The sequence below is a fragment of the Crinia signifera genome, chromosome 2 (genome assembly GCF_055691185.1).
Source record: "Crinia signifera chromosome 2, ASM5569118v1, whole genome shotgun sequence".
Taxonomy (NCBI): domain Eukaryota; kingdom Metazoa; phylum Chordata; class Amphibia; order Anura; family Myobatrachidae; genus Crinia; species Crinia signifera.
Genome location: NC_139218.1, coordinates 308438985 through 308452005, shown reverse-complemented (window position 1 = coordinate 308452005; position 13021 = coordinate 308438985). Strand labels below are relative to the sequence as shown.

The 13021-nt window shown below is 40.2% G+C and overlaps 1 protein-coding gene across 1 annotated transcript; it reads left to right on the top strand.

Moving 5' to 3' along the window:
• The first annotated feature begins 6014 nt into the window (after window positions 1–6014).
• On the top strand, window positions 6015–12695 carry LOC146059082 (protocadherin-8-like). Its single transcript, XM_083171205.1, has 4 exons — window positions 6015–8546; window positions 9740–9807; window positions 10292–10425; window positions 11801–12695. Exons 1-4 carry the CDS (start codon window positions 6177–6179, stop codon window positions 12181–12183), a joined length of 2955 nt encoding a protein of 984 aa, XP_083027331.1. The 5' UTR covers window positions 6015–6176; the 3' UTR covers window positions 12184–12695.
• The last annotated feature ends 326 nt before the right edge of the window (window positions 12696–13021 follow it).

Here is a 13021-nt window from a genome sequence, read left to right as displayed (position 1 = left end):
TAATGGCTCTATATAAAACTACTTTCCCATTCTGTGTGTTCGTGCAAAATTTGCCATCTGCTAGTTTTAATCCAACTAAACAGAGCTTTCTATTATCTCAGTGCTTATATTGCTGGTTTCATGGTTAAAATCCAATTTTCTGGTCTAAATTAGAAGTGGGTTGGAGGAATTAGTGTATAACTGGCTCCTGTTTGGGAGACAACAGATCGCTCTACGGGGGGGAAATGTTTTTCAGCTTTGCTGGTGACAGCAGCAAGACTAAAGCAAATTGAGCAGGAGGAACAAATTGTCATGTCTATCACGTGCCCTCTTGTCACTTATGTGTTTTTTCTGGGAGCTGTAAAACATACAGCATGTGCTCACGTGTAAGTGGATAATTCACCATACAAACTGTCCGACAAAAGTCTACAGAATGTTCACCAAAAGATGCAGCATGTTGCTAATATTCCAAATGGTCCCCAAAAGGAGCAAATGTGTCAAACCTACAGTACTGTATTGTACTATTGTAGTCATATGCCCTATCCATTATACTGATATTGGCATTAACATTTACTGGTTTATCATTAAGAAATCAATTGGAAAGACTGAGTATCTATCCTTCCAATTAAGAGCACACATATAGTAATGAATTGTTATCTGTTACTCAGAATCTGGTAAACACATGGGATCGCTGTACCTAGGATGTATACTGTCTTTGTATTACATGACCTAAAGGCATTTGGTCTAATTACCTGTTCATTTGTATGTGATTGAACTGATAACTTCAGGGTATTGCTTCAATGAATGGAGAGTACTGTCCTGCTATCAATGAGCTTCCAAAGAGGAAACAGCCCTCAGTCCTCGCCATTATATTAATTTGTAATGAACCAGAATATATAAGAGTAATGAATAAAATAACACAGACCCACATGCACAAACATACACCCACTCATATACACATACACACAAACACACATACACACACACACACATACACACAAACATTTGAACAATGATTACCTCTAATCACTCTCTGTTTTAATGACTTTTTATAGCAATGGAGGGACTATATATTAGGGGTGATTCAGCTTCCTGCGTCCCACAGCGAATTTTGATAGGGGCCGAAGTTGCGGCTCTGCGCATGCGTATCGGTGAATATACGCATGTGCAGCGTTGCTGTGTGAACGCCTTCGGCCACTATCACAGATGCCGAGGTGCACACACAGAGGTTGGCAGGCAGTGGGTGGACAAGGAGGCTGGCGCATGCGGACGCCCAGCGTTTCCTGGACATGTCCACAAAAAGGGTGAGTGTGCCCAGAAAAACGCTGGGTGCCCCCATGCGAACGCAGGTAGGTCAAAGCTTGCATGAGAAGGACGCCTGTCGTCACATGACGTCAGCGGACTGCCCTGTTCTCAGCCATTTACATGTCAAATAAAAGACTAAACTGACTTTTATTTGCAAAACCCTAAAAACATCATTCGACTGTCGGCGACAAAGTTAAAATCTATCACAATTGGAATATAATTTCTCTATTTAAAGAGAGCTCTAAAAATATACTTTAAAATACAGGGTATGAAGTAACAAAAACTAATCTGAACCTTCAATTATACACATTAAACATACTTTTCCCTCTAATTAAAATAATTGGTTTCTACTTTCACATCGGACCCGGGTTATTCCTGGGTTGGTGACGTATGGACCCGAGTCGAGGTGCACTGTGAAAGAATCATAGCTTATAACCCAGGTCAAGCAACCCGATAATTCGACCCAGGTTATAAGAAGGGTTAAACCCGTGTCATCCTATGTATAATGGGTAACTGGGTTCAGTGTGAAAGCACTGGACTTGGGATGGACCCTGGATTGCGATCCCAGGTCCGACTTGGCTTTGTGATGTGAAAGGGTATTAAGAGGGGACAATGGTGCTCTACTGAAAAAGCTATTGATTTATATATAGTAGAATTCCAAGCATTTCATATTTTATCAAGGATTTTGGTACTTGTGTATTATAGCGGCGCCCCCGATGTACATCGCGCAATGTTTTTATCGCATGCCGTGCACCCGATGGCATGCGATGCGATGCGACGCGATTTTTGCCCCCTATGCGATGAAACATTGTATAAGCACCCTAATGTTAAATGCACCCCCACGCCACCCCCCCCACTATAAACGTGAACCCGAAGCGTGGCGAGCGCAGCAAGCCATTTGAGGGGTGGCGGTACGCGTCCTCCGACCTTTTCATACCCCCACTATCCACGTCGGCGTGGAGTTGAGAATAGAAAGTGTGGCGAGCGCAGCGAGCCACCGAGCCCGAAGCGAGGCGAGCGCAGCGAGCCCCGCGAGGGGCCGCGAATACCTCTGAAGCCTGCGAGGGGACGCCGATACCTGTGAAGGTATCCGCGTCACCTCGCGGGTCACGCTGCGCTTGCAAAGTTCGGGCTCGGGCTTGTACAATATCGCGTGATATTGCGTCGCATCGCATACCATCGCATGCCTTATGGTATGCGATGCGATGGGCGCCGCTATAATACACAAGTACCAGGATTTTTTTTATCTAATGTGATATTTGTAAAATTATTAAAAAGGGTTTAAATATATTTTTTATAATAAATGCGTATTATTTATAGTAATTGCTTCCAGGGCATAAGTCTATTTTGAATTATACTGTTTTATCATATTGTTAGTTATTGTTAATAGGTTTGGCTTTTTATTTTAGTTTCTTAGAATTTCCCCTAATTATTGGGATGTAGCCTCTGCATATGTATAATATAGATTTACATGTTTTTGTTTAGTGCCGTATATGATTTTTTAATATATTTTCCTAGTTATTAAAGTAAAGCTGGGTACACATTATGTGATTTTACTAAACGATTTGTATACATTTACGATATAGGCGGTGCTGAAAATTGCCCAGTGTGTACGCACTATAACACCTTTAATACTTTGGGACAGATACAAAATTTGTCTGCTTACAAAGGACATTTTTTAGCACACATTGGCCCTGATTCTAATTGACTTGGTAAGTGATGAAGCTCGCCGCTTACCGAGTCCTTGTAACGCTGCCCAGGCGAATACACCCCCCCACTGCCATTTTCACTTGCAACTATGCCACACAAAGAAACATCCCCTCGCATGTGTCCGCATCCAGAAAAATCATTCAATGGTCGGCAACCATCGAATGATTTCTCCAGGGGTCACAAATATAAGTCAGTGGCTTCTGGTCGAAGACAGGGCTGTCACACCTCTTCTTGCCCGCAATTCCATGGGAACGCCCAACGTTTTCATGGGGTCACCCAACTCCGCGCCCTACTCCCAGGCCCGCACTGCTCCTTGTAAACGGCTTGGTGAGTATGCAAGTCGACGAGTCCGTTCGCCCAGGGACCCTGCACATGCCCCTAAATCATTATGCGCATGCACACAACAAAAACATCGGCCCCTGTGTGAATGAACCGAATGACCTCCTTTATGTATTAAAGTGGAGGTTTGTGCTGCTTGACATATATCGGTGCTGCTATGGAAAATATATTTTTAGATATTTTAGATGAATCTGAAATCTCTCTTCACATTGGAATTTGTATTGTATTACAGTATTATAAATACTTTACAAGATAAAAAGGTTTTTGTCCTACAGTATTTAAAAACATTTTTAAAACAGGAACTGAATCAAATTTGGGTGCGATATAACAATTAATTGCATCTGCAGCATACTGTACTGCATTAGTGCTATCCCTTCCCTGGTGTATAGCAATATGTCCAATTGGGCAAGGACTGACAATGGAGGTACTCAAATACCACTTAATGTGTCTTTGGACACCACCATTGGTCACACCATAAAATCTTGCGCCAGTCCTATGCACAGTCCTATGCTTCGTCTGCAGCCCATAGAATTCGGGATATGTGTACCACGGCCAATACTGTGCATAGGCTGGTCCTGGTGCCTGTCATCTGCAGTGAACATGCGCTGGGACCGGGATTTAGCTACTGTGGGCTGCTGCCAAATCGGCTCATAGAAGCTGGGGGCCAGCGCAAGCACAGTCCTGATGATGATACTGAGCATTCGCCGGTCCCACAACCACAGTGGCGACTGGTGAGGGCGGGGGCAGCAGCAGAAGGGATCGTCCGGGACCAGTAGCGGCGGCAACCGAGGGAGGGGGGGGGGGGGGTCAGCATTGTGGCTAGCATCATCCCCCCTCTTACACAGAGGTAGAAGCTGCCAATGGTGGAGACTCTCCACTTTAATATTGCCTCCAAAGTGAGTGATGAAGCATCGGTGTATGCTACCACTACCAGCAAAATGAAGGAAAGGGTTCAAACAGACACGTTTCCCACAATTAGTAGACCTAACTATGCAGTACAATAGATCACATATTCATCATCTATGGGCCTGATTCAGCTTGGATCGCATATAGTAAGCTGCTCGCAGAAGCTTATCATATGTGACCCTTAAGCAATTCAAATGCAAGAGAGGGTGCATACCATGCAGTTTGGAGGAACTTTGCTAACATCGCGGTCCAACCCCAATTGGCCGCTATACTGTACAAATTCCTGCCATCTACCAACATGTGATTCCCATATTGTAATTTCAAATAAAGAGTTATAGAATTTATTGCATTTACGTGGTGTGCAAAATGTGCCATGCTAATCAATGTATATAGTAACTGTATATTCTCTCAATAACCCTTATAAAGTTAACAAAATATATAGACCACAAGTTTTCTGGACCCATGTGCAGATGGAGCCCCTCTGATTCAGGCTCGTGCTGGCGATCAAATCGACAACAGCCAGCCTCCACCATCCGCCGCTGGAAGGGGGCGCGCACCCCATTCTGACGGAGGTCCCCATTGCCTCCCCGGATCGCCCCCCTAACCCTGCCCATCTCCCTGAAGAAGAGATGGCCAAGGTTCCCGATCCCCGACGGCGAGTGATTCAGACGCACGTGCGCGTGAGACGCACGTGCGTGTGAGACGCTTGTGCGTCCCAGTCAGATGGAGTCCCTCTCAGCCAGCGGCATCATTCTGGTGAGCCCTGGAGCTGAAGAAGAGGGGCTCCATTTGTATGTTGTGTCTATATAATTAGAGGGTACTTGTGTAGTTGCACAGTGCCTGATATATCAGATGCGATATCGGACGATATATTGGATGCGATCCGAAGCGATTTTTGACCTGTTCATAACCCCACTATCCACTACGCATGGAGTTGATTTTATATAGTGTGGCGAGCGCAGTAATCCGCGTTCCCTTGCTGGGTCACCACGCTTCGGACTCGGTGGCTCGTTGCGCTCGCCACACTATATAAAATTAACTCTGCATGTAGTGGATAGTGGGGTTATGAACAGGTAAAAAATTGCTTTGGATCGCATCGATATATTGGCCGATATCGCATCCGATATATCGGGAGCCGTGAAACTACACAAGTACCAATTAGAGAATAATCACTTTAATTGTATGTGTTTTAAATTCAACATTCTACAGTATTTTAGCTCATGAAATACAAATGGAATGCTAATGAAAGGGCACAGAAAGTGATTAGTATAGGTGTTTGTTTGTTTCTTTGTTTGTTTGTTTGTTTGTATGTTTGTTTATATATAAGTATATTTGTGTGTTTTTGTCTGGATTTCTATGTGTGTTTTTTTTATTTATATTTTTTCTGCAATTAAAATAAACTCTTTTTTTCTTAGTTGTAATTTATAGCATTAAAAACATATATTGCTTTTTTCAGCAACATTTACAATCAATGGCAACCTTCATATAATGTAGTATTTAGCAATGGTTTATTGAATTTTCTATGTGTTCTATATCATTTGGCATTTGCTGATTACTTGTATTGTAGAAAAACATGGGTTTGTTAAGATGTCACAAAATATAACTGTATATTAGTTGGCCTCCAACTGAGATCTCTGTTAATGACAGCCTCATTTGCTCAGCCTCAGTGACCATTTGTCTTGGGGGCACAAGAACTTGGTGAAGGGGGAGGTTAATTTACATATCCTTGAGCATATAACCTGAGGAAAGAGATCAGGCCAGGCAGTTATCCACACTCTCCAGTCCTGAACACAGGAGCCACTTAACAGGATTGTGCCGAGTGACTTCACAGCTGGCAGACTTCATTGATGCAACTTTTTTACTCTGCAAGATACAAGACCACAAGACTTTTAACTCTGCTTTTTGAAAAGGTTTAAATCAAAAGAGGAGAACTGAAAATGTTGAAACTTTTAAGATTCCTGCCAGTACTCTTGCTGGGTCTGATGACTTCACTCTCCTTTGGAGAAATTGCTCATTACTACATCTATGAAGAAGAAGCCCCAGGAACAGTAATTGCAGTTTTGTCAGACCACTTTATGTTTAACTCCAGAGACGGACCTGCGAGCAATTTCCATCTCATGAAGCAGTTTAACAGCTCAATTGTTCTTGTCCAGGAAAGTGACGGGCAGCTAAGTATTGGAGAGAAGATAGACAGAGAACACATATGCCAACAGTCTCTAAACTGTATCCTTGCCCTGGATGTGGTCAGTTTTTCCAAAGACCAGCTAAAGCTAATTAATGTGAAATTAGAGGTAAGAGACATTAATGATAACAGACCTCACTTTTCCAGCTCTGAGATACATGTGGACATTTCTGAAAATTCCCCTGTGGGTTCCAGGTTTCCTTTGCCAATAGCAATAGATGAAGATATTGGAACAAATTCAATCGTGAACTATGAACTCTCTGCGAATAGTCAATTCAGTATTGATGTGCAGACCAGAGCGGATGGGGTTAAATATGCCGATTTGGTACTCATGAATGAGTTGGATAGAGAAAGAGAATCCACCTACACCCTGGAACTGATTGCTATGGATGGAGGAAGCCCGCCACTTTCAGGCAGTGCAGTGGTTAAGGTTCGTGTTCTGGACTTTAATGACAACAGCCCTGTTTTTGAGAAGAGTGCTGTCACAGTAGACATAATGGAGGATGCTCCTGTGGGGTACGTGCTAATGGACCTGAATGCAGCTGACGATGATGAAGGGGCTAATGGAGAAATAGTTTATAGCTTCAGCCCCCAAGTCTCGCCAGAGGTATGTCATCTTTTTAAACTTGATCCCAAATCAGGCAGTGTAACTCTTGAAGGTAAAGTTGACTATGAAACGAAACAAACCTATGAATTTGATGTACAAGCTCAGGATCTGAGTTCTAACCCCTTAACAGCTACATGTAAAGTAACTGTCCATGTCATAGATGTCAATGATAATTCCCCTGCTATCACCATCACACCACTGACTTCTGTGAAAAAGGGCATATCCTACATCAGTGAAGCAGCGGCTAAGGACAGCTTTGTGGCACTAATCAGCACCACAGACAGAGATTCTGGCCCAAATGGCAAAGTTCACTGTACACTCTATGGGCACGAACATTTTAAACTGCAGCAAGCCTATGAGGAGAGCTTCATGATCGTTACCACTTCCTCTCTAGACCGAGAGAAGATAGCAGAGTACAACCTGACAGTGGTCGCTGAAGATCTGGGATTCTCTTCACTGAAGACAATAAAGCAGTACACTATTAGGGTAAGTGATGAAAATGACAATGCTCCTGAATTCACTAAGCAAATGTATGCAGTATCTATTCTGGAAAATAATTCTGCTGGGGCTTACCTTACCACTGTGGTGGCCAGAGACCCTGATTTTGGCTTCAACGGCAAAATATCTTACAGACTGGTTGATGCAAAAATCATGGGACAATCCTTGTCTACATTTGTTGCCATTGATTCGGAGTCAGGTGTACTACGTGCTGTGAGGTCTTTGGACTATGAAAAACTTAAACAACTGGACTTTGAAGTAGAGGCTGTTGACAATGGTGTACCATTGCTTTCAACTCGTACACAGATTAAAATCAAGATAATTGATGTCAATGACAATGCACCTGTTATTACATTCCCCGTGCTTGACAATGGCTCTGCTGAAATTATACTGCCAATCACTGCTCCAGAAAATTATCTAGTTTTGCAGATGAAAGGAACAGATAAGGATGAAGGGCTGAACGCTCAGCTGTTTTACTCTATTGTACAAGACACCCAAAGACTCTTTGCTATAAACAGAGTGACTGGTGAGTTATCATTAACCAGAAAAATGGATTCATTCCATGTTAAGGACCTCAGTGCTGTAATTGCAGTCCATGACAGTGGAAGGCCTTCACTGCATTGCAATGCTACTTTGCAGTTTACTCTGACAGACTCACTACCCTCCAGTGTAGAGATAGTTATAATGCAATCATCCGCAGAAGAACAGCAACAGAAGGACTTGTCGATTATCTTCATTGCAGTATTATCTGGGGGTTGCTCTTTGCTTCTTTTTGCCATTTTATTTGTCGCCTGCTCTTGTAAAAGAAAATCTAGTAATTCTAAGCTAGATGTTGACCAGCAAAGGACAAAAGAAGTTAAAGACCAGCTACTAAACAAGACGGCTCCAACTAAAGATACCTTATACAACTCTTCAATGTCTAAGTCTGACTCTTGTCAGCTGTCAATCAACACTGAGTCAGAGGATGGCAGTTTATTATCGAGCACAGACCATGGCAAGGACTTCCAGACAGCTTCAAATGTAAGTAATACTTTTATTTGGTTCCTTTAGAATTCCTCAAAGTGGATAGCAATATTATTATGTTACAGTACATTGCCATACTTCATCTACAATAGTTAGCTATGTTTTTTTTTCCCTAGCAAAGTATGGCGTGTAATTGCATATTACATATCACATAGGGTGAAATTTACTAAATGGGAGTTATATTTCAGATGGGATGTAACTATGGCAACAGATACTTTTTATTATCTGCTAGAAGGTGCTAGATAAAAAAGAAGATTCTGATCCCATGTGAAAGAGAACTTCCTTCTTTGTAAATTTCCCCCATAGTATTTAATATATACTGTAAACAGTATACAAAGTCATAATGTATTCTAAGCGGGAAATGTATTAACATGTGTATTGTACTTCATGGGTGAAATGTAATAGGATGAGAGATTCAGAAAGTGAGAGATTTGGTACGAAATCTCCAGTTTTCTTAAAGCAGCAATCATTTACACTGCAAAACCAGTTTGATTCTGAAGTGTAAATGATTGCCGCTTTAAAAAAACTGGAGATTTCTTACCAAATCTCTCACTTTCTGAATCTCTCATCCTATTAAATTTCCCCCCACATGTGATGTTGCTATTGGCAACCAATCAGAATCTACTTCCTATTTATTTAGCACCCTCTAGAAGATAGTAGACAGGATCTGATTGGTTGCCCATAGCAACATCACATGTGAAGTAGAATACACATGTTAGTACATTTCCCCCTAAGTGTTTTATATGTAAATTTGAGTGTTTTTGCAAGTAGCACACAAATGCCTATAAGGGACAAACTAGATGGGCCAAGATGCCCTGACATAAGAAATCCTAAATCTAAAGTTGGGTACATATTAGGCTAACTTTGACACTCCAGCTGTTGTTGAACTACACATCCCAGCATGCCCTGCTACAGTTTGACTATTTGGCCATGCTAAAACTGATGCAGGGCATGCTGGGATGTGTAGTTCAACAACAGCTGCATTGTCAAGGTTTTAAACATTATGTCCCTCCGACCCATCCTAATCGGCAAAATCATTTAAATTATTGCCTAGTGTTTTCTCTGTAATATTTAAATCTCCCACCTATAGTACAACATGGCTTTACCAAGGTGACTGTAATGCAGATGAGGTACATATTTGATGGATTTGCATTTTTAGTTTATGCTTATGTTACTACTTTTTCTTTCAGAGTTCAGATTCTGCACGGATATATAACTCCTCCAGTTTGGACCGAGACAGCACTACAAGGAGTCTAAGGTAAATAAAAGATCAATAACTGCTATTATCAAGAGCATTAATCAGTTATTTTTCTAGAGCCATTTAATAAAACTGATCATTTAAGGTTCCATAGAAATAGTAGACAATAAAAGGTTACAGAGAAGTAAATTGCTGGAGGGTATAGATTTCTTTATGTTAATTTGATTAACTGGTTTAAATTAATTACAGAATTTATGGAAATGTTGCATGGTAAAATCGCATTTCAATAATTGTGAATGGACCACATACTGTAGCATGGGCAGATGTGATAATAGTTGGGAAACACTGAATACATGCATTCCTTTTCTAGAACCATGTTACTTAACCTGTATTGTCAATATCAATTTGGCTATAAAGAAAGACAATTACTGTAGAAAGTTATTTGAATATTAGTTTATTTACAACGTTTGGTTCATGGACCAAGCAATACTATTTGCCCTGAATTAAATAGACTCTGGAGCTGTAATAATTTTTCTTTTTCCAGTGTGAGTTGTCAAGTGGAACAACTTAGTACAAAGGACAGTGGCAAAGGAGACAGTGACTTCAATGACAGTGACTTTGACACCAGTGGAGAAAGTGGGAAGAAGGACTATGGCGTGACCATGCAGAAACCAACCAGTAAGTTTTAGCTCAAGCAGATTTGTGTAACAACTGTACTTTTTCTTTTATAGCTGTTTGCTGCTCATTTAGAGTTATCACTAGGGAATACACAATACAAAAACCAATACTCATGCACAGTAAATATAGTATTTAGTATTTAGTATATAGCTTGCTCATATTTTTGTATCAGAGACTTTTAAACTGCTGATACTATTTATGCACCTAACTAAGGTGCAAATTTATTAAGTTCTGTTAAGTGATAAAGTGGCTGATATTTTATCAGTGGCCAATCTGCTCCTAACTCTAAAGTTACAGGCTAGGTTTAAAGAAAAAAAAGACAGTTGGGGGCTGATTGGCCGGTAATAAGGTACCAGCCACATTATCATTTTACTAGGCTTATTAAATCTGCCCCACAGTTATTACCACTGACATCTCTATAATGGGTGCAGTATGTGCTGTTCACACATGCCCCTGGGCCCAGGGGGGCACACACGTTGCAAACACTGTACCTTATTAATCATATTCACCTCTCTGTCAGTCCAGCAGCGCAGTAGCAAACATCTCTGGGAAAATGGCCACTGCAGGCTTTGTTTGGTGTATTCGCACATGGGCAATAGGGGGGTCCTCAGGAAATTAGGGCAGGCACCATGTTCCCGAAGACATATGCACAATAGTCTACTGCACTGACGGAGAGGAGGGGCTTCATTGGAGTCTGCACAAGGGCCCTCTCCTCTCTTAAAATGCCCGTGGTTATTACAGATAGTTATTACATATACACACTTCTACTTGCCAACTATTCTCAAAGAAAGACTCATAGTAAAGAATACAACATTAATTTATCAAAGTGTGTTGTTTGCAAAATAAGAATACAGGGTGACACATGTTGCTTAGGAATGTAAGCACAAGCAGTTCATGGTCAGCTAGACACTTGTCATACACTACTGTTCTACCCAGATAGTGTGCATACTGTATGTGCATATGCATATATGGGCCACTTACTGTCGATGTCTTTGGGAGATATCTATGGTAAAGAAACACCTTCACCACTTACTTTAGTCATCTTAAGAACATCTTTTTCAGGTATATTGTACATCCTTTTTTATTTTTGATACTGAGGTCAATATGCATTAATGTGAAATAAGAAATATTTGTACAGAATAAGTAAGTTTTTATTGAGTATTTTTTTATACTTCAATATAAAAAGAATTTATAACTTGGTCTATATTTATATTTACACGTTGAGGTTTAATAAAAATGTGGACAAATATTACATACATCTCCTATAAGACTAGAGCTCCATGTTGTTTTCCTTTGAACAAATGATATCTATAGTTTTATAACATTACAGTTTCAGCTCTATAGACTAATAACACTGATTTCTTTTCTATTTAAGGTTCCACATATGTCGGAAGCTCTGCAATATGTCAAGGAGCAGAAAGTCATTTTAATCATCAAAGCAAAAAAGTTCCTTACCATGGAAATTTCACAGATCAATGTGAAAAGGGATATTCAATGTCTTATTCATTAGTTCCCACTTACTACAACCCTTATTATCACCCCAGAGTGCCTAATGTTCATATCCCTAACTATACACTAAAGGACACTTATTACCATATTAACAGCATACCAGATGAGCGGATGCACAGAGAACTCAAACGGGATCTGCAAAACAGAGGATCCACACTATCTCCTCCCAGACAATCTAGAGGATATCAGGAATCAAATTATTGTCCACCAATCTCATTACAACCATGTGAAATCGCAACCACCTTTTAATCTTTAATGGGAAAGGTATTGGAACAATTACATATCACAGCATGTTGGAGGTAGAGGTCTCTGCGTTAAGCTAATATACTGTACAATAGGTATCTACCAGGCTTGTTGGTAGTACTTATGGCAATGCAAACATTATTGATTACACCTGCTTTCATACACTGTGACCTAGAACCCCAGTGTTAGCGTCAGGTCTTCCAGTCCTCTGTAAGAACATTGATGGAAACCCCTGATCCCAGTAAGTACCTTCTATAGCATCTTTATGGCCCAAATAATCTAATTTGCAACATTAGGGCACAAACAGTATGTATAGAGTGAGTGGTGCTTAAAAGAAACCAAAAAGCTCTGGTGTATTAAGGAAACAAAACTCCCTCATGTAAATGCAAAACAAAGAAAAAACTTCTTAAATGAGAAGATATTTATATAACTTGTTCTTTAATTAAACAGCATTCACTTAACATTTGATAGACTGGTAAATGTGCATACATGATCAATCGCAAACCCATCATGTAATAAACAAACAACACATTATATATATATATATATATATATATATATATATATATATATATATATATATATATATATTAGTAAAAAGACAATGTTTGTAAGATTGCACATTATCCTCCTATCATTTAATTTGCATTCTTGTTAATGTAATTTGTTGACTATTATGTAAATATATGCTACTTGTTTTGTATATTTGTTTAAATATATTACTGAAACTGTAAATATTATATTTTCCATTTGTATATTATGATTCCTCTGTTTCAATAAATATTTATTTTGAAAAGAAATACCAAGAACCTGTCTTTCGTAACAAACGTTAGGAGATATTAAT